General features: G+C 50.3%; 1 protein-coding gene across 1 annotated transcript in view; it reads right to left on the minus strand.

The window, feature by feature from the left end:
* Togaram2 (TOG array regulator of axonemal microtubules 2) overlaps positions 1 to 21,502 on the minus strand; it is a 49,509-nt gene that overhangs the window by 14,565 nt on the left and 13,442 nt on the right. The window contains exons 6-16 of the mRNA XM_059248179.1: positions 21,085 to 21,256; positions 18,875 to 19,025; positions 18,220 to 18,384; positions 14,570 to 14,723; positions 13,507 to 13,612; positions 12,080 to 12,315; positions 9,986 to 10,144; positions 4,129 to 4,246; positions 3,748 to 3,842; positions 2,000 to 2,192; positions 1,047 to 1,263 (exon numbers count right to left, since the gene is read on the minus strand). Of these exons, the coding sequence (XP_059104162.1) occupies positions 1,047 to 1,263; positions 2,000 to 2,192; positions 3,748 to 3,842; positions 4,129 to 4,246; positions 9,986 to 10,144; positions 12,080 to 12,315; positions 13,507 to 13,612; positions 14,570 to 14,723; positions 18,220 to 18,384; positions 18,875 to 19,025; positions 21,085 to 21,256 (1,766 nt within the window). The remainder of the gene's footprint in view (positions 1 to 1,046; positions 1,264 to 1,999; positions 2,193 to 3,747; positions 3,843 to 4,128; positions 4,247 to 9,985; positions 10,145 to 12,079; positions 12,316 to 13,506; positions 13,613 to 14,569; positions 14,724 to 18,219; positions 18,385 to 18,874; positions 19,026 to 21,084; positions 21,257 to 21,502) is intronic.

The following is a 21,502-nucleotide window of genomic DNA, read 5'->3' on the forward strand; positions in this document are numbered from 1 at the left end:
ATACAGCAAAGGCAATCTTCAGACCCACGTTCCTTCACACGAGCCCAGACAGAAGCCTACTAAGGTACTTCTTTCTCAGTATGCCTTAAGTTTCAAACGTGCCCTTCCCTCTAGGGATATACTAAATATCACCTTCTAGCCAGGAAAGGAAATGGAGATGCACCAGAGTCCACCCGACATTGGAGAACTGAGTTGTGATGCTGCAAAGTTCATAGGATTTGACATGCTCTTGCCTCTCGTGATGACTGCCCACTGTACCTTCCTTTCTTCCTCCGTCCTCTGCTCCTCTCTTACAGTCCATCACCAACCCCTGGCACAGACAGACCTTGCCAAGCACTCCTCACTCACCACTGTGGTGCCCTATGTGGCCCTGAGAAGTCATTTTCCTCATGTGACCAACTCAGGGAGGCTAGACCAAATCCTCTCTCATCATCTCCATTCCTGACCATACAGTGCCTAGTAGACTGTGGTGGTTTGAATAAGAATGGCCCCATAGACTCATACATCTGAATGCTTGGTCATTAGGGAGTGGTACTACTTGAGAGGGATTAGGAGGCGTGGCCTTGTTGGAGTAGGTGTGGCCTTGTTGGAGGAAGTGTGTGACTGGGGGAAGGCTTTGGAGTTTCAAAAGTTCAAGCCAGTCCCAGTGTCTCTATCTTCCTGCTTCCTGAGGACCCAGATGTAGAAGCCTCATCCACCTCCTCAGCATCATGTCTGCCTATGTACCACCATGCTTCCCACCAAGGTGATAATGTACCAAACCTCTGGAACAGCCAGCCTATATTACTTTCTTTTATAAGAGTTGCTGTGGTCATGGTGTCTCTTCACAGCAATAGAACAGTGACTAAGACATAGACAGAACATGGAAAAAGCCTCCAGCCAGGAACTTGGGGGCCCTACAATGTCAACACCTGCTCTGTACAGCCTCAGACAAACCAACCAGAGTTGTCTGCAACTCAGCTGACCCTACACACAAGAAGATGCGTGTGGTGGCTTCGGTGCCGGTGCCTCCCACAGCCCCACAGGGACCACAGTGGGATGCTCACCCAGGCTGTCCATCATGGCATCCAGCACAGCAGAGGCAGCAGTGGAAATCCCAGAGTTCTTAGAGTTGAGGTTGTCAGCCACTGCAATGATGAGGGAGAGCAGTATGGGATGGATGCTCTCTTTCAGGATGGGAAGCATCTGAGCGAGGGATTCCAGTGCCCACTGGTTCACTTTCTTGTTGGAATCCTGAAGCCTTGGGGTAAAAGTATCAAAGACCTATTGAGGGAGAAATCAAAGAGTTCGTGGGCACTCGGGCTTGGCAGGAGTTGACTGGGATTCCTCCTGCATCCCTGAAAGGGGTCCCCTGACCTGTACTAGCACATTTTCAATGAAGAAGAGCTCATCTCCTCGGAAGGGGAACAGGCCAAAAAGGAGGGACAGATGTGTACTGAGCATTCTTCACACATCAAACATCCAGAGCATCGGGGTAAGCCCTATTCACCGTTTCACACTGATGACCTTAGCAACCCATGTTGCTGTTATAACTAACCACTTTCCCATTAACAACGAAGGCTCACAGAGGTTAATGAGTCTCTTCAGATCATAGCTAGTGAGGAATCTGACTCAGCCTGGGTTCCCACCTGCCTGTCAGCATCACTCCAAGTGTGTTCAGCCTGTTACCCAGCCTGTCCATCATTCAAGACCCAGCCACTGTTCAACCACAGGTTCTGATACCAAATATTATACAAATAACTAACTGGATGTGGCCCAAGATCTTGACTACGGCACCCTCTCTGGCAGAGGGATGGAAGCCAAGCTGGGAATCTCTGAGCATTCTAAAGATGTGCTCAACTCCACAGTCATATCTAACTAGTCCTTCGACATTACAAAGACCATTTGAAAAGTGAGCGCTTAGCGCCAGGCTCTCCGCACATCCCCCTCCAAACCAGTTCAGAGCTCTCCAGATTGAACCCACAGGGAGAACTCACAGAGGACAGGGGTGGGTGGTCACCTGGATGAGGTTGGCAGTGATGAGCTCTGGCTTGGCCTTGCAGTATTCAAGAAGCTTCCCAACACCTTCCATCCGAGCCAGAAACTCCTTGGCCTCCAGCAGCCTGGTCATCTCCCGTAACTGCTCTGCCATCTCCACACCACCCCGCATGGAGGAACGGAGTCCCATCAGCCGTGGGCCGTTGGAGCCAAGCCTAGGCGGAAGCAGGGCCTGACCCCTGGGGAAGAGCCCAGGGGATGAACACAGCTCTCATCCCGAGCCACGTCCCACTGCTGGGTAAGGCAGAAACGGTGTCTCCTACAGCTTCATCCAAACCCCACCTCTCCTCTAAATACTGCTTGAGGACACTGTACTTGGGAACTCTGGGCTTCTCTTTTCCTCAAAGGGCAACAAGCAAGGCTGTCTCTTCCTGAGTTTTACCCTCTCCCTTCCAAGGACATGTAAAGAATTGGGGGTAGGGAGAGTAAGTGGAGGGTGTCATGGAAAGATGACTGACTGGTGCCAGTGTTGGGGGAAGGGGTGCTGAGGATGGAACCCCGGGTCTCACGCATGCTAGACAAGTGTTCTACCACAGAGAAGCACAGCCCGGCCACCAGCCCAGCTAGAGTATATTTAACCTAAGAATAAGGGAAGATTCAAGACTCTGGAGACCATCACACTTCTATCTCTGCGTGGCTCCTTGTTAGCTAGGCTCATACAGTCCTCCAGGAACAGAGAGGATTTGGATCGCATGTCCATCAGAGCCTAGACAGTTCAGCCAGCATGTGAGAGGCTCCACATAGGATTCCTACCTCCCACACTTAGTTCAAAGCCAGGGTCGCTGAGCCCCTTCTCTATACCCAGGTCCCACCCAACAGGTTCCAAATAATCATCCATTCTATCACTTGTTTCTGCATCTCACATTCTTGCCTACTGAAAACCAAGAGCTGTGCTTGGGTCCTGAGAACAGAGATGAGATACACAGTCTTTGCCTTAAGCATCTCACGAACATATGGGAGACAGAGGTATGAAGAACAAGGACAGCGGTCTACTCTGAGGATATGGGGCCACAGTGTCAGAGAATGTCTGGGAGAAGGTAAGAGGCAAGCTGCATCTTGTAGAATCAACAAGCAAGTTCTAGGTGCTCAGGAGACGTGAAGACAGAACGTAGCAGGGAAAGAAAGCATGAGGAGGAGAAGGCTGGGAAGTGATCCAGTCTCAGGAGACAGAGTACCAGAGTACAGGACATCACCAAAGAGCTGGGCAGGGCTTTCCCTGGCATCCCACTATGGTCAGCTGGTATCCTCACAGGGCATGGCAGAAAGGTTCATATTTCAAACAGAGGATTCCTGCTTCATTTTCAGCTGTTCCCAGTACACACCCTCCAGCCCTCCAGCAAGGTCTTCTTGTCTGCCTGTGTCCAGCTCTGCCTGGGAACGAGTCCCAAGCTGACCAGTCTTGTGGCTAAAGGATATGTTGATCTAAGAGAACAAGGAGATGCTGAGCTTACACGGAGAGCCCGGCCAACGCAGAAGCACATCCCCTCAGCCAAGATTACCCAACTCAACATCTCTGGCATATGCTGCCAAGCCAGGATTGGGTCTGCCTAAGATGTGTGTGGGACAGGGAATGTACCCCACAGTCCATCATTACGAACGCAAACCCAACTAGGTTTCAGACATGCCCCAGTCCACAATCAACCCCATGGGCAAGTAAGACACCATTGGAAGCTTTGGTCATGGGCCCCAGAGACACAAGAACAGACATACCCCTCCTGACTGGGCAATCCGTTCTCACACACCACCAAACTCTTGGACACCTTGCGGCCCTTGGCAGATGGAAGTTCATGATGGTCTTGTATTCCCTTGAGAAACAGATGCAGAACGTAAGCCAAAGGGGGTGGCTTGATGTTCCAGTATAAAGCATAACAAGATGGATAACCTTTCCACCTGGGAGCATCCCCAAAGTCACAGTCTAGAGTCCTGGAGGTAGCTGGGCAGAGACCGAGATCTTCTCTCAAGACAAAAAGGAATGGGGGCCCAGGGAGATTGAGATGCATAGGGGCAGACCTGAGTATAGGCACTGGAACCCCAACTCATTCCCTGCACCTACAATGAGGGCTGTCAGCCACTTGAGTTCCAATAACTCACCCGCTGTCTGATGGCCGCCATGACTTTCCGTAGGTCATGAGACGGGAGGGACTGTTTCAGAAATGCATCAAACTTTGCATTTGCCATCAAGATGTTCACCATCTTCCGGCCATAAAACCTGCCACCGGGGGAAAAAAATAAATGAAGAAACAAGCCACGGAGAGGCCCAATAAATCCACTCCACAGCTTTATACAACTTTCCCAATTATAACAGGAGAGGTTGGCATACTTCTAATTAGGAAAGCAATCCCTACTCAGTTAAAAATTAGATTCATAAAAGAATAAACATCATCCATAATGCCATTACCAAGAGGAAATCACTATTAAATTTTAATATATTTTCTTGGTCTTTTTTTCCTATGCATTTACATTTTAATAGATAGCAGAATACATGGGCAAGTTGCTTACAGCCTTTTCCTCTTCCTTATTAATCATCTTCCCAAGCTATGTAATATTCTTCATATGCACCCTTTTTTTTCAAGATTTTCTAAAATTTATGTGTACGTGTCTAGGTGTATGTGTGTGCAGGTACCCACAGAGTCCAAAAGAGGATGTCGGAGTGCCTGGAATTATGGGTGGTTATAAGCTGTGCAATGTAGGTACAGGGAATCGAATCTGGGTTCTCTGGAAGAACTCTCAGAGGTACCTGTCCACAACCTTACCCCAGAGTCACAAGCAAGGCAATATTGGCAGCACTGGCCATGGACAGCCACACCCTTCCTCACTGGGAAGTGTTCTTAGCCACTAAGCCATCTCTCCAGCCCCATGGGTATCTTTTTAACAGCTATCCATTGTAGAAGCCATATCCTTCCTCACTGGGAAAGTGTTCTTAGCCACTAAGCCATCTCTCCAGCCCCATGGGTATCTTTTTAACAGCTATCCATTATAGCTATTTACTCAATATACCCAAGACCCAATAGCTATGTAGCTATATATCCAACAGCAGAATATTTGCTATCCTGCTGCATGGCTATCAGAAGTGTTGGTAAGTTTTTTCCCCTGGTTTGGGACACTTACAAATGTAGGGAAGGGTACAGGAGGGAGCAGCCAGCTCTTCCTGGTGAATAGTGCTGGCTGGGTAAAAGAATCAAAGAGTGTGAGACTCAACAAAGGATCAAGAGTTCACTCTTAGGATAGGACTAGGAAGCAAGGGGGCATTCTAAAGTCTATAACATGGTCTGATACAACAGCCAGATATGGTTGGAGAATATGAGGCCGAAAGAAGCCAGTGTTTTAGGGCAATGTGAAGGGCCTGGGCTTTGACCTACAGGCAACAGGAAGCTAAGAAATGGCCAAATAGTCATGTTAGTCCACATATCTCCAGGCAATAAAGATGTCTCATTGCCTATAACTCCAGCTTCAGGGGATTTCGCATTCTTTTTTGACCTCCATGGTCACCCCATCTCTCTCTGTCTCTCTGTCTCTCTCTGTCTCTCTCTGTCTCTCTCTGTCTCTCTCTGTCTCTCTCTCACACACACAAATAAAAACAAAATAAATTTTTTAGCTCTGGCAAGAAGTGAGTAGCGAGGAGGCAAGATTAGGAGCTTGGAGACCTGTTAGGAGGCCACCATCACAGAGCAGGCAAGAGATGAAATCCTGAAATACTCAACGAAACGAAAATAAGATAAGGACAGTCAGGTTCAAGAGCTGATAAAGGGGCCTGCTGTGGATATCGCTCTGTATAAATAAAATGCTGATTGGCCAGTAGCCAGGCAGGAAGTATAGGCGGGACAATCGGAGAAGAGAATTCTGGGAACAGGAAGACTGAAGAGAGCCGCTGCCAGCCGCTGCCATGAGTACCAACATGTAAGATACTGGTAAGCCACGAGCCACGTGGCAAAGTATAGATGAATAGAAATGGGTTAATTTAAGATAGAAGAACTAGATAACAAGAAGCTTGCCACGGCCATACAGTTTGTAAGCAATATAAGTCTCTGTGTGTTTACTCGGTTGGGTCTGAGCAGCTGTGGGACTGGCAGGTGAGAGAGAATTGTCCTGACCGTGGGCCAGGCAGGACTGGAGAAAAACTCCAGCTACAGGGGCTGAAATCACAGGACTGCCAAACCGTCTGGAGATGGAGAAGAAAGCAATAGAATGATCACATTCCACACAACCTAAGACTCTGTGGTTTATAAAATGCATTGCTACTTTATTTTCCACTAAGGAAAACGGGGACAGGAAAATGCTACCGGTTTCCACTGTATTCACTGCCCCTGCCCCGTGTGACGGCTGCCAGAGGAACCAAGGTCACATTATTGTGGTCTCTTCCTTCCTCTGGGTGGCATTCCTGCTTTGTAAAAAAAAAAAAAAATGTGGGGTCATTCCTTCCACACGAAGTCTTGCTTAACTGATGTCCCACTGCCGTCCCGATGCTCTATGTAACATTTCACTGCTTTTCCTCTGGTTTCGGTGCCAAGAGACAGTGTGACCCTTCTAAGGGAAACAGGAGTTAACTCAATATCCTCTGAACAGCACCTGAAGGGACCTCTTAAAATAAACCCCACAGTCAACAAGCAAGGAAAAGTCCCTAGCATCACTCCTACAGTACAAACTTTAATTCCAAAGGTCATGTGAAGAGCAACGGGTATCATGGAGTTTGCAAATGTGCAGGTAGAAAACAAAACCCAGGGCATAGTCACCGGCCAGGCAACAGCAAGTGGGAGAGGCCTCCGACTAGAACGTGTGTGTGTGTGTGTGTGTGTGTGTGTGTGTGTGTGTGTATCAAAGATGCTGTGATGGAGAGGACAATGTGTCAGGGAAGGTTCAGTAAAGAATGAGAATCCCGCAGAGCGGTGGTGGCACACGCCTTTAATCCCAGCACTCGGGAGGCAGAGCCAGGAGGATCTCTGTGAGTTCGAGGCCAGCCTGGTCTACAGAGTGAGTTCTAGAAAAGGCGCAAAGCTACACAGAGAAACCCTGTCTCGAAAAAAAAAAAAAATGAGAATCCCTATTTTTGCGTCTTAGGTGACTTGGTAAGTAATGGTGACTTTGAACAATGGAGGGATACAACCCAAGAAGCAGGCTTAGGAAAAAGCAAAAAGTTCTTTTTTTTTTTTTTTTTAAGATTTATTTATTTATGTATACAGTGTTCTGCCTGCATGTCTGCCTACAGGCCAGAAGAGGGCACCAGATCTCATTACAGATGGTTGTGAGCCACCATGTGGTTGCTGGGAATTGAATTCGGGACCTTTGGGAGAGTAGCCAGTGCTCTTAACCTCTGAGCCATCTCTCCAGCCCACAAAACGTTCTTCTGAGGACACTTTACACTGAAGATTGGAGTGTGGCATTCAGGGATGGGTGCCCTGGTGGGATAAGAAGAATCTGATGCTGACAGCAGGAGAGCCAGGGAGAGGAGAAGGGAGGATGTGACGGTCAGCTTTCATTGGCAACTTGACATAATTGGAGTCACCAGGAAAGGGAGTCTCAAGAGGAATGGTCTAGATGAGGTTGGCCTGTAGGCGCACCTGTGAGGGCTGGTCTTCGTTGAGTCATTAAGATGGAAAGACACACCTGCAATGTGGCCCATTTTTATAGGCTCTGGACTGACTAAAGGAGATCACCATGTAGCACGAATTCTAATTGGTCTTAGTAATAAACACCCGGAGTCAGATATCAGGCTAAAAGTCAGAGCAGTAAAGGAGCCAGCCACTCAAGAGACTTCTTACCTCTAGGAATCCTCAGACCAAAAGGGTTGAGCTCCTGTCTCTAGCCCACTTTATTACTGACTCTCTCTACCCAGTCATATCACTTCCTGTTTCCTCTTCCCAAGTGCTGGGATCAAAGGCATGTGCCTCCCAAGTACTGGGATCAAAGGCATGAGATCCCAAGTGCTGGGATTCAAGATGTGTGCCACCACCGCCTGGCCTCTAGTGGCTAGCTCCGCACTCTGATCTCCAGGAAAGCTTTATTTGTTAGAGCACAAACAAAATATCACCACAGAGCTGGCTGAGCACATGTATGCATGCCTTAATTCACTGCTTTGTGCTCTTGCCCGTGCGTGTGTAACGTGACTAGCTGCTTTGGGCTCCCACTGCTCTGCCTGCCCCACACCTGGAATTTTGAGCCCCCCAAAAAAACCCTTTTCTCCTTTGAGTTGTTTGTGTTGAGTATTTTATCACAGCAATGGGAGGTCAAACTAAGACAGAGGACTAAGATCATTGCCAGGCCATCTCCAGATGCTAGGCAGAATGGAGAATTGGCCCTCAGAGGCAAGGAGAAGCAGGAAGTCCAGTGACTCCAGAAACCAGACTACCATAAAGGAAAAAGAGACGTAGTTAGTGCCATCCACTGAGGGATTAGATTTGGGAAGATAATGGGTCTTGATTTCCATCCCTCTCAACAACTACAGACAACCCCAAGAACTATAATGTTCCTCGTTTCAGTGAATGGCACCACCATTGACCCAGATGTTCGGTTTAAAACCCAAAGGTCACCTTCGATATACCTCCGAAACCCCGCCTGCCCATATCCTGATGACTCTGCCTGCAAAACAGACCTAATGTCCTGGGCCCGGCCTCCAGCATCTCCTGCCAGGATTACGGAAGAGCCATCTGTCTGCCGTCACATGGAAAACAAAGCCATCAGGAAGAAAGACACTCTGAAACAATGGTGATGCATCACTTTCTCCCCTCAGATCCATTCAAGGAAGAAATGGATATTGCCACTCACTGGCCAGACCAAGGGGAAGCAGCACCTCAGGCATCAAGGCGGTCCTCAGGAGAAGCACTCTGGGTTATCCAGCATGGCCACTGGAGAGTGGGTGGCGGTGCTGTGCTGGGTTTATGCCAGAAGATTCCCACTCAGCAAACAAAGTGACCTGCAACACCTGTAATGTGGTGGTGACGGAGAAGGGCAGGTACTTGAACTCTCCAGGAAACACGGAGGTGTGGACAGCTCATAGGACCAACACACCACCTCAGCTCCACTGACTGGGGGGAAATGGGGCCTCTAGAGCAGGGCCTGGTGGCCTAAGTCCCCTGATCCATGCTCCCCATTCTCAAGTGAAGGCATTAGACCGTCACCATCATGTTCACACAGACATAGTGATAACATCCCAGAAAGTAAGAGGGTGGGATCAACTGCAATCAACTGGGCCCCAACTCTGACTCTGGGAGACAGTCAGCCCCGGACACACTTTAAAACTCTCTAGAACTCTCCCATCACATGGCCTAAAACCCCAGCTTTTCACCTTGGCCACCAAGGTCCTTCACAATCGGGGCCTGTCTACCATCCCTGGCCATTGTTTTCCTTGTTCAAGCTGTTTCCATCCTGGGCTCTTTATACTATCTCCTTTGCCTGGATTGCACGCTCAGATCCTCAGAGAACTAACTCCATCAACTTATCCCTGCACAGTTCTCCCTGGCCTCAGCCTCAAGTCTCTCCCCCGAATCCTCTACTCCATTTTGCTGGCTTTTTACTTCTGTGTCCCTTATCTATAATCTAAAATGTTCATTATATTTATTGTTCGTTGTGTATCATTCTCAACCAAGAGGCAAGCTTCCACACAACAGAGGCTTAATTTTTCCTATTCATTTTCATATCCATACTTAGTAAAAACAGCCCTCAGTAAACACTCTTGTAAAAAAAAAATATGACTGAATAGTCTGAGATTGGAGCTGGGGCAGATGGACACAAAGAATAGAGGAAATAGAAGGTAAGAAAGTATGGTCACTGACCACTGCCTGGACAGGCTGGCCGTAATTCCGGAGGAAAGTGAGAACACCGTCAGAAGCAAAGGATCCAGCCTCCATCCATCCGACTGTCCCTCTGCTAAACCCCAAGGACACTGAGCTATGGGCCCAGGACCTGACCAGTGGCTTGCTACCTTGGCCACACCCAGTCCCGAGTCCTGCCCTACCTGGTGTCTTGGTTAGAGTCCTGGGCCAGCCTCACCAGGTTGTGCACGAGCATGTCTGTGTTGTCTCTAGAACCCGAGAGAAGCTTCTCCGCGCCGATCTGCTCCAGGACAGCCGAGAGATGCTTGGCGGTACATTTCCGGACTAAAGGGTTCCGATGGCTAAGAGGAAACAGAATCATAACCAAGAGGTTGGTCGCGGGGGTTGGGGTGGGGGGGAGCCCCAGACTAACACACATGCAGATCTGTAATTGCAGACTGTAAACCCATGCTCGTGGCAGCCATGACTTTAAAACCTATCCTGTGTGACTGGGGGACAGGGGTGGTCTTTGAGTTCCCCGTGACAGGGCTGAAGTTGACCACAGCATCAAGGGGAGTGGGAAGAACAGCTGCGTGAAGCCACATGACAGCCACACCACTTTCAAGGCATTCAGGAGCCCAAGCATTCCTTCCGCCACACCTGACGGTTGCCATCTTTCTTCTACCTAGGAAAACCCTTCCCAATCAATGTTTCTTCTTCCTTCCCTAGTCCCTCCGGCAGAATTAGAGGCTTGCTCTGAGTCAGCACCTGAGGTCCCTGGTAAGCAGAGTTGTGCTCTTGTATCCCACCCACCCCCACCTGCCAAGTGAGCTGCTAGCGGCCTAGAATTGGATACCATCCACCATCTTGGTTGCATCTCCCAGGCTCCTGCTGATGCTAAGCACTTGCATGGTGCTTAGGGACAGTAGGGTACATTCTTGGTCATTGAACAGGTAGCACCTGACCTCTGGTGAGAGAAGCCCATGAAAGTGTTGCTCTTTCAAATGTGGCTTCTGCATCCACCATCTCCCAGTCAGTACTGACATGCCCCACACAGAAAAACACAGTGTCTCACTGTAGTGGGCATAAAGGGGAACACCAGAGCTCTCCCTACTCAGTGTGACCCACAAGTCTCTACATTGGCATCATATCAGCAAGGTCCCCAGGAGACTCAAACATATATAAGCCCCCGTTCTGGGCATCTTGAGGACAGTCTACCCTGGTCCTTATTGACAGTAATCAATTGTCACAACCCCAATGTCAGGCACCATGCCAGGCTCATCTTATCCACCATCTCCCACCAACCACGAGTTGCTGTTGTCATCATATGGCAGGCAGGGAAACTGAGGCCAAGAGGAAAATCTAGCAAAGGCGCCATTTCTCCCAAGTTCTCATTCAGCCACAGCCGGTGTTCAGTAACGTTGGGGAAAGCAGGCATTGTTCTGGATGCTGTGTCATGAAGCTATGACTCCTCACAACCACTTCACGGGAGAGACACCGTTATTATCTCCATCAGCTGAGGAAGCAAAGGCCGGGAGAGGTGATGTGGCCAATGTAAGGCGGGACTCCAGGTCATTTGGCCCAGGAGCAGCCCATGCTCTGCAACAGTTACTGGTACAATAGCCAGATGTGCTGGCAGGTGCGGAGGACTCTGGGTAGGCTGAGAAGCTGCTGCCTCCGTGCGATGACTGACTTACGTATGGAGCAGGGGGGTGTTTTGCCCTATGGGGGGAAGGGCTTGGGAAATGCCTTTGGTTTTGCTACGGATTTCGTTTTTTTGACTTAAGGGGAAGTAAATCTGGCTCCAACAGTAGCCCCTCCCTCCTGAGAGAGGCCAGTTTTGTCCCCGGCTCTCCTTGCGTGTCCATGTTTCAGCAGAGAGAAACACTGCTCCCCTGAGAGGGGCAGGACCCCCAGGGAACAGCCGAGGCTGCTTCTGCAGCCCTGTCTCCCAAGCGTTGCCATGACCACCAAGCAGAACAACATCACCCTTCTTCCCCTCACACTTTCCCCATTGTCCCCAGCCTAGCCTAGGCAGGGTAGCAGGAGCCCACAGGATACAGGGTTTTGCTCCCTCCTGCTAAATGTGCAAGGCGTTTTCTGTGAAGCCTTCCATGGATGTCTTAGCGCACTGATTCCTGGCATCCCAAGATAACCTCTACAGCCACGGTTTCTGCTTCCTTCCTCCCTGTCCCTCTCTCCCATTTTTCTCTGCTTATCCCATATGCCAGGGCCTCTACATACACACACACACACACACACACACACACACACACACACACACACACACCACATACTAGACACCCGCAGATGTGAGGGCCACCAGTGCACGGGCAGGGGTCACATTTTCCACCATGGCACCCAGTGCCCGATTGGCTGCCCGCTGGATGAACTCGCTGGCGTTTCCCATCTTCTGCAGAAGGCAGCGGGCAATCTCCTCAGCCTCCTGGTCCATGCTCTTCTTCAGAGACCGGAAGAGGTCTCCCAGGGTGCTGATGGCCAGGCGGGAGACCTTGGAGCGGAGGTTGGTGACCTTGGAGAGAGAGAGGAGAAGGGGCCTCCAGGACAATTGTACCTTCCCAAGACCTTTGAACACACTGTGTGGGCCTCTCTGCTGCCTCCTCACTCAGGCTGAGGCCCTGCCATCCTTTGCCACAGTAGAAAAGAAAAACCTTTCAGCATCTTTGGGCAGAAGAGGCTCATTTTGTTATTATCACATCTCACTTCGTTATCATCGCAACTATGAATTCCATTCTCAACAAGATCTGAAATGTGTACATCTGCTTTAAATTCGACATGTTCCCTCCAGGTCCATGTTGTGAACATTCATTCCCCAGTTGTTGGTGCCATTTTTAGGAAGATGGGGAACTTCCAGGAGGTGGAGCCTAACCAGTGAAAGTAGGTCACTAGGGCAGGCCTTTGACTGTTCTGGTCCCACCCCTTTCTCCTCCGGGCTCTCTGTTAGCTGTATCTGCCTTTATATGAACAAGTCGCTCTGTACACTCCCACCTCCATTCATAGAGACATTCCCACCTGCCACGCTTCCCTGCCACGATGGGTTGAAATCCCCCCGGAACGATGAGCTAAAATCTTTCCTCCCTTAGGCTCCCTCTCTCAGGACCGAGAAAAGCAGGAATGCAGCACATGTACAGAAAGGACTCCCCTGGTCCTCCACAGCACACTCCCTCTGCGGAGGAAGAGACTAATCCTCCATCACATGGCGCGGTCCAGCCAAGAGTCAACACAATATCCTCTGTATTCATAACCGTCCCGCCCCTTCTAGGGCAGTCTGTTCCCAAGGGTGTAGACTGGCCTCTACAGGGATCAAGCTTGTGTTACCAGCTCTCAGGGCGGGACCGCGGCTGAGACCCAAGCCTTGGGAAATGCTACAACAGCCCCGAGGTTGAGGATCACCCCAGGGTACTCCATCCCTCTTTAGACATGTACAAAAGACAATGGACAGTGACTCCAAATGCTTCAACGCCCAGAGATTACAGGATTGCAGATAAAGAAAGCCTGAGTCTCAGGGCTGGTACCTGAGGGATGATGGGTGGGGACCTCCTCCTACCTCAGTGGCTGGAGGCCGATGAATAAGCAGAGATGGCCATGTTCCAGAGAGCCAGAGTCTCTCATGGATGGGGTGTAACTCACCCGAACAGCTGTGCCAGGAAAAGGGTATGATTAGGGGACGTGGCAAAGTACAGAAGCTGTGGGCAGGCCTCACCTCCGCAGTCACTGCCAAGGACACATCATGCAGCCGGGTACCCAGGACCTCCGAGTGACAAGCTGCCAGGCGCTGGATGCTCGCCAGGCCCTTCTCCTTCATTTGCCTGAGAAGCAAGGCCAGGCCTGTCACAGGAGGGGAGGAGGAAGGAGTCCTGTTTCTTGACAGACAACCCCCCAGCAAGTTGTGATTTTACGGCCTCAGAAGCAAGGTTTCTAGGGTGACAACACCCAGGCCCGGAGTCCCAGCAGGTCACTACAAGCTGGTTGATGGGCTCGTGGCTGGCCCTCCACTCCGGCCACCCAGGACCTGTTTGGGTCTTCCACACAAGACAGACAAGGCCAAGACAAGTTGCTTAAGGGGAGGCCTGAAGATTGGAAGGTTTCTGCAAGAGTTCTGGACCACTGCTTCACTCGAGACTAAGATCCTATGTCTCACTTGCATAGTGGAAGGACACTCATTAAACTCCATTTAGATGGGGATGTATCTTTATTAGTAAAATGCTTATGTATCATGCACAAGGCTCAGCGCCATATAGACTGCACATGGCAGTACATGCCTGTCATCCCCGCACTCAGGAGGCAGAGGCAGAAGGATCACAAGTTCAAGGTTATTCTCAGCAAGTTCAAGGACAGTCTGGGATACATGAGACTGTTTTAAAACACAAAAACTAATAAACTTGATGTAGAAGAATAAAGCTGTGACCTTTCTTGGTCTCTTTGTTCTATAGTCAAAGTCTACTGGTCATGCCTGACTCTAACATGTCACAGAACAATACATGGGGTCATTTGGAAGGGCCCAGGGCATGTACAAGAAGTTAGAGACTACACATGTAAACCTGCATGTGTGCCACGCACACACCTGCACATCTGCACACAGACACAGACACAGACACACACCACACACACACACACACACACACACACACACACACACCTTCCATAGTAGCCGACCCTAGGGGTAAAGGAAGAGGGAAGTTGGGGGGCTGGAGCTCTTCTGTATCCCTTCTAAATAACTCCCCACCGCCCAAGCCACAGGCCATACAATGGAGGGGCCTCCTCACCAATCATTGCTGTTGAGACACTGGAGGGCGTCTGTCAGCCCCAGCTCTGGGTTCGAGAAGGGCCTTAACTCCCTGAAGGCTCGAAGGTCCACCTCCTCTTCCTCTTCCTCCCATTCAGGAGAGCCCAAGGTGAGCACGGCAGGTAATGAGTTAGCTGCATGGGGGGGGAAGAGAGACAGCAAGCTTCACCCAAGAGGATGGAGAATCACACACACACACACACACACACACACACACACACACACGCACACACACACCTAATTCTCAACCCTCAGTGCAGCACCACACACAAAAGAAGAGCCTGGAGGAGGAAAAGCTGGCATCTATGCCTCCCTTGCCCTGACTTCCCACCTATTGCTCATACCAATGCCAACTTCAGTACATTAGGAACACACGGGCAGCTGGACGGCATGTAGAAGCCAGCTGAGCCCCTGACTCACCTCCAGCTCTTTACTACCGTGGCTGGGATATGGCACAATGAGTCGCTGAAAGACTCCCTGCTCACTTGACAGTGTACTTAGCTCACTCTCCTCCAGGAGCCTCTATGCCTCTGCTCCAAACATCCCCCCTCTTGAGAGAGAGAGAGAGCCTGAGCATGGAAGCACTCCAGCGGACAGCTGAAGGAAGGCAGGGCAGGGAAAAGCCTGGAGGAGGTTGTCACCTGCAGGGTCAAGGTGTGGCCACACTTTCAAGGGCTGACAGAGAAGAGGGGCAAGAATGGCTGAGGTATAGGATGCCGACCTAGCATTTGTGAGGCTCTTGGTTCAGTCAAGACAGACAGACAGACAGACAGACAGACACACACACACACACACACACACACACACACAGAGGAAGAGAGACAGAGACAGACAGACACACACAGAGAAACACACACAGAGAGACACACAAAGAGAAACACAGAGACAAAAGAACAGAACATGTCTTCTTTCTTGTGAACAGATGCTAGAATCACAGAATCCTAGAAGAACAGGAAGGAACTGCAGAGACACAGCACAGCCCCTCAGCTCCTCCATCATGCAGCCAGCCCTGAGATCTCTCCACCATGTCTCCCTTCCCTGCTAGTTCTGCTGTGAGGGTTCCTTGGTTCCCTTCCCCCAGGGTGACCTTCACTATAGTACACCCAGGAGATCCTGGATCTGGGTGCATTTGTGAGTGTGTGTGTGTGTGTGTGTGTGTGTGTGTGTGTGTGTGTACATGTATGTGGGCATGTGTATGTGTGTGGGCATGTGTATGTGTGAAAGAGAGTGTGTGTGTGAGCATGTGTGTGTGAGCATATGTGTGAGCGTATAGGTGTGAGCATATCAACAGCTCCCTCTTTACTGTTTTTATCTAGACAGGGTCTCACTAAATCACCCAGCCTGGCCTTGAACCTTCACCTCAGCCTCCTGGATATCTGGTGACATAGTCCTGCAGCATCACTAGTCCTAGAGCGGTAGCCAGCCTCCTACCACCCACCCCACCTCCACAGCATCCTCCAACATCACTTAACTCCCACCTAGGTTTAAGGCACATATTGAACATAGAAACACATTCAGACCCACCAGGCCCTGCAGGGGTCACTCCAGCTTCCAGCCTCTGGGGTTTGTGTTGACTTTGTCTTAGCCTTTCCCTCTCCTCCAAGCTTCTCTACAATGTTCATGAGTACTTCTTCCCACAAGTGGCCGAGGAATTTCCATTCCCTGCACACACGCACGCACGCACGCACGCACGCACGCACGCAGAATTGAAAAAATGCAGGCGAGCTGGTCTCCAGGCACCCGGTCTCCTAAGACAGGCCAGAATCTCATGAAGTTCATTGAGCACATGAAGACAATCAAGTTTCCAGTCCTGGAATTCCATCGTTTTCAGACAGGCCAACAACTAGGCACAGGCATAACTGATAAAGCTACTTGAGTGACGTTCCCATGACCATCCAGGGAGGGGAAAGGACAAGGATTCAGACTCGGCTTCCAGGGAGGCCAAAGACGTTGCCCTTTCCTAAGTCAACCCATCCGCTCACCAGCATGCGTAGCTTCAATAATGAGACAGTAGCAGATCATACTGGGTCAAGACTCAGCAGCCAAAGGCTTAGGCTGATGACCCACCATCACTGTGGGTGACCTGAGTCTCCACTCTGCTGTCCACAAAGTGAGTGGGGTGGGTTGGACAGATCATGTCCGTGATTCATTCTCTCACATACACAACCCAGGTCCCAGGTGCCTGGTGCCTCCTCACCAGTCATGGCCACTGACAGTCATCTGTCAACCCCAGCGCATCCTCTCCCTCTCTCATGGGAGAGAGAGAGAGAGAGACAGACAGACAGACAGACAGACAGAGACAGGGAGAGACAGGGAGATAAAGCCGGGCATTGCTAGTCAACTGCTACACCACTAAGCTTTTAGCCTATCGTATCTCCTAATTACCTATCATTTTCATCTCTTTGCACTTTCCTTCAAATCAAGCCTCTTTCTAGATCCTAAATAAATTTATTTTAAAGGGAATTTTAGGTCACAGTCATTGTAAGTAAACTAGTATTGCTTGTGATAGACCATGATGTTTATAATAGAAGTGGAATAATCTCTAAACACCTAGCTATGAAATTTCAGCCTCTGAAGCCTCTGAACCTAAGCATGGGTCTCTTTGTTACAAGAAAAAACAAAAACAAAGACAAAGGCCAGCATAGTATACACACCTGTGACCCTAGCCCCTGAGAGGCCGGGGTACAAAGATCAAGGGTCATATAGCAAGACCCATCACAGACGTGATAACAGTAAAATGATAGATACTAAAAAGGACCCCCAACTTGAGGCTTGCTATTTGACACAACTGAAAAGATAGAAATAATGGAAAAGGGAAGTGAGTCAAACATATAAGGCTAGAGAGATGGCTCAGTGGTTAAGAACACTAGCTGCTCTTCCAGAGGACCCAGGTTCAGTTCCCAGCACCCACATGACAGCTTACAACTGTCTATAGTTCCAAGGGATCAGATACCCTCATACAATATATGCAAGCAAACACCAACGCACATAAAATTAAATATATATATATAATATATACGTATATATTACATATATATGTATATATTATATATGTGTGTATATGTGTGTGTGTGTGTGTGTATATATATATATTACCAAAGCTCTGCTTTAGCCGGCCATCATTATCTGCCACATGCCAGAAAAAGAAGATCTGAATCAGAATGATTAATTTCAACCTTTACTTCAAAAAAAAAAAAAGCAAGGCTCCTTTGAAAGTAGGACAGAGCTTTCCCCGGTTCCTTGGCACCTTCCCTGAGATGTCCTTGTAAGATCTACAGATTCCTTAGTCCTAGCCAGCAACATCCATTCCCAACAGCATGAAGTCACAGGCAGGCCTCCAAGATCTTCCCAGAGACCCCTGGGAATCGTCCCTTGCCAGCATCTTTGGTCCTCATATACTGATGACTTCTCTAAGACGTGTCACAGGAGGCTGGCAGAACTGCCTCGCCATCTACTCGCTAGATGGGCCATTGTGAGTCCCCAAGCCTGGTCCATGGATAACTATGGGTCCCAGACATTGTCTCTCTTAATTAGATGAGCATGGGCAACATGACAGAGACAGGTAGCCAAAGTCCGCCTGACCATACTCCAGAGCACCCAGAGATGGCCGGAGTAACGGTCAAGTCCCACCTGACGCATGGCGGGCAAAGCTAGGCTCTTGCTTGCTGACCGGAATGCTGGGCAGGGAAGCTCGGTTGGCCCGCTTCCTCAGGAGGACTCCGACGTTATTTCTGCGTGGGCTGCTCAGCCCAGTGGGCACAGATAGGGTTCCGCTGCCCCGCAAAGGAAGGAGGCCTGTGGAGGGAAAAAAAAATCCTAGACTAAGCAGGTCCTCCACCTCACCGGCATCAAGTTTCCGTGGATATGTGTGCATCAGCAGGTGACGGGGAGCGGACCTGACTCCTTGTCCTGTCTCAGGATGGGGAAGGGAGGAGTTGTGGGCAGCCCCTCTTTGGAAGGGTGAGAGCCCAGGAGTTGTCCAGGGGGCTTCCTGAGTGGAGACACCCACCCGGTGTACCAGTACTCACACCCAGTGCACCAGCACTCCTACCCAGTGTACCAGTACTCACGCCCAGTACACCAGCACTCACGCCCGGTCCCACCCAGTGCACCAGCAATCAAACCTGGTGCAAAAGCACTCACACCCGGTGCACCAGCACTCACGCCCGGTGCACCAGCACTCCCACCCGGTACACCAGCACTCACGCCCGGTGCACCAGCACTCCCGCCCGGTGCACCAGCACTCATGCCCGGTGCACCAGCACTCCCACCCGGTGCACCATACCTTCCTTTACTGAGGTTCTCCCCGCGCCCAGGCCCTGGGAAGCCAGCTCCGGCTCGCGCTCTGGCTCCTTTGCCCTCCGAAGCAGCTCCATCTCTCGTATCTGTTTCAGGCGCATCTTTTCCTGCGCAGACTTGGAAATGGTGAACTGGACCTGGGACACGGTCAAGGAGATGCCTGTTAACCCGGGGCACACAACCAGTCTTTCTACACCTTCATTCATTCAGTCACGGCGCAGAAGATGTGTGGGCCACCGTTCCAGAGGGAAGTCCCGGTTCCCCCAGGAGCTTCATGGAAGGGGTGGGGCACAGACAGCAGTCAGTGGGTCATAGGGGATACGATAGAAGGAAAACACAGCAGCTGAGATGAACCCCTAGATCAGCGACACCCTTCAGGGTGAAGTTTAAGTGGAGACAAAAAGGGAGAGAGCCAGCAGGCCACGCAGTTTTGAGGAGAGAAATGTTGTAGCAGAATTGTGCCTGGCCTAAGAGGGAGCAGCTTGAGTTAAAGCAGGCCAGGGAGTGGCGGGATGGCTGATTTTTAGGGCCCATGACAAGGGCTCAGGTTTTTCCTCAGAAGGACGTAAGAGATCATTTAAAGTCAAGCAGAGGCAGGACAGGATCCAACTTGCATTTGAGGAAAGCGGTTTCTCCAAAGGCTGTATTTTTATAACATTTTATCTCTAAATAGCTTGATTTTTTGGGTTTTTTTTTTTTTTTTTTTTTTGGTTTTTGGTTTTTTGAGACGGGGTTTCTCTGTGTAACAGTCCTGACTGTTCTGGAACTTGCTTTGTAGACCAGGCTGGCCTTAAACTCACAGAGATCCACCTGCCTCTGCCTCCCAAGTGCTGGGATTTAAAGATGTGTGTCACCACCACTCAGTTTAGCTTGATATTCTTAAGTTGTAAAAATGGAGCCAGGTGTAGTGGCGCATGCCTTTAATCCCAGTACTCAGGAGGCAAAGGCAAGTGGACCTCTGAGTTGGAGGTCAGCCTGGACTACAGAGTGAGTTCCAGGACAGCCAGGGCTATATAATGAGACCCTGTCTATAAATAAATAAATAAATAAATAAATAAATAAATAAATAAATAAATAAATAAATAAATAAATAAATAAATAAAATGGAGGGGGGAGATGTCACAAGCTGAGTCAAAAGCAGGTGCCAGGCAGAAGAGGATTGAGATACGGCCTTTGGAACCTCGGTGGGGAGATGGGGAGTGGGGCTGCCAGGCTGCAGTGTACTCGGGAGAAACAGGAGTTGGGGGGCTGGAGGTTGTGATGTGGAGGTGAAAGAGCTAACACAGAGCCACTGGGCTGCTGGGAGTGATCTGGACTCAGGGTGAACGTCACTGATACAAGGAAGCGGCCAAAGGCTAATGATGGAGCCAGAACAGAAGATGGCGGCGGCGGCGGTGGCGGCGGCGGCGGGCAAATGGGACCTTGGAGTTGGGATAATATGGTTGGGACAAAACAGCTTGTAATGTCCTGGCCTGTGGAATGACTGCAGTGAGTGGCTGAGGCGGGCTGGAGAATAAAGCCAGGTCACACGCAGAATTTTCACAGCCACCCTCACTGGAGTGGAGCCTGGCCCTCATGTTGTCAGCAAGGTATCTCTGTAACAGCACACGCTCAGGGCAGGCCTTCCATGTCTGTTTCAGAGCCGATCTGCCGTAGCACAGTTTTCAAAGGACAAACCCGAGGCTCCCACAACAATGACTAAAATCCATCTCAACCAGGGAAGCCAAGCCACCTCCCCGTCAAGGTCACCTTCCCAGTGCAAGGTATTTGTCAGCCTGTCAAGTGCAGCTTTGGCCCGCAAGCCTCTGAGTCAGCTGCCTCTCGGCTGCTATCTTGGGGGTCAGTTCAAATTACTCAGCCTGGTTCATCTAAGCCTCCTGTCCTCTTGCCAGCATCCCGCCCCCTTTCAGCCCACATGTGACCTTCTTCTGTCTTTCCTCCTCTTCCTCCATCTGCATTCTTCCCTGTTCCCAGTCCCCACCCTCATCCTCAGCTCCCTCTCCGTTTCTCTTGCTCTTTACAGCCCTCCTCCCCAAACTGTCCACAGGTTCTGGCCTCAAGGGCTTGGGGAAAAACGCTTTGGCCATCCTTGGCTCTGCCTCATCCCCACCACTGGCCCCACACAGCAGATTTTAAAGCATGCTTGCATCCAGCCAGCTGGACCTCAGCTTCTTCCTCCTGTCTCTCGCCTGGTACCTTGGCGCTGGACTCCTTCTGGTCTTCTTCGGTCACCAGGGAGTGGGCCTCTTTGGCATGGCTGGAGGCAGGCTGTGACGAAGCCAGGGGCTTTGGGGGGCCTTCGGCAGACTTGGCTTTGACAGCTGGGACCAAGGGCTTTGGCTCTGAGAAGTCAAGAGCAGGGACAGAGCTGAGGACAGTGGCACCAAGGGCCGTCAATGGGTCCCTGACCCTGTGGATGATGGACTTGCCTATGCAAGCTCTCGGTCCTCTGTCCTTCTGGCCCACATTTCCCTGGTGGGGAAGTTAAGTTTATTCTCCAGAGTAGCATTGCCAGGGATGTCAAGGACCATGCCATTCTCCATTCATTCACTCATGCATTCATTCATTCAGAAAGCAAGCACTGAGTGTTTTATTCTAAGAAGGGGAGAGGGTG

This window comes from Peromyscus eremicus, chromosome 22 (assembly GCF_949786415.1).
Source record: "Peromyscus eremicus chromosome 22, PerEre_H2_v1, whole genome shotgun sequence".
Classification (NCBI taxonomy): domain Eukaryota; kingdom Metazoa; phylum Chordata; class Mammalia; order Rodentia; family Cricetidae; genus Peromyscus; species Peromyscus eremicus.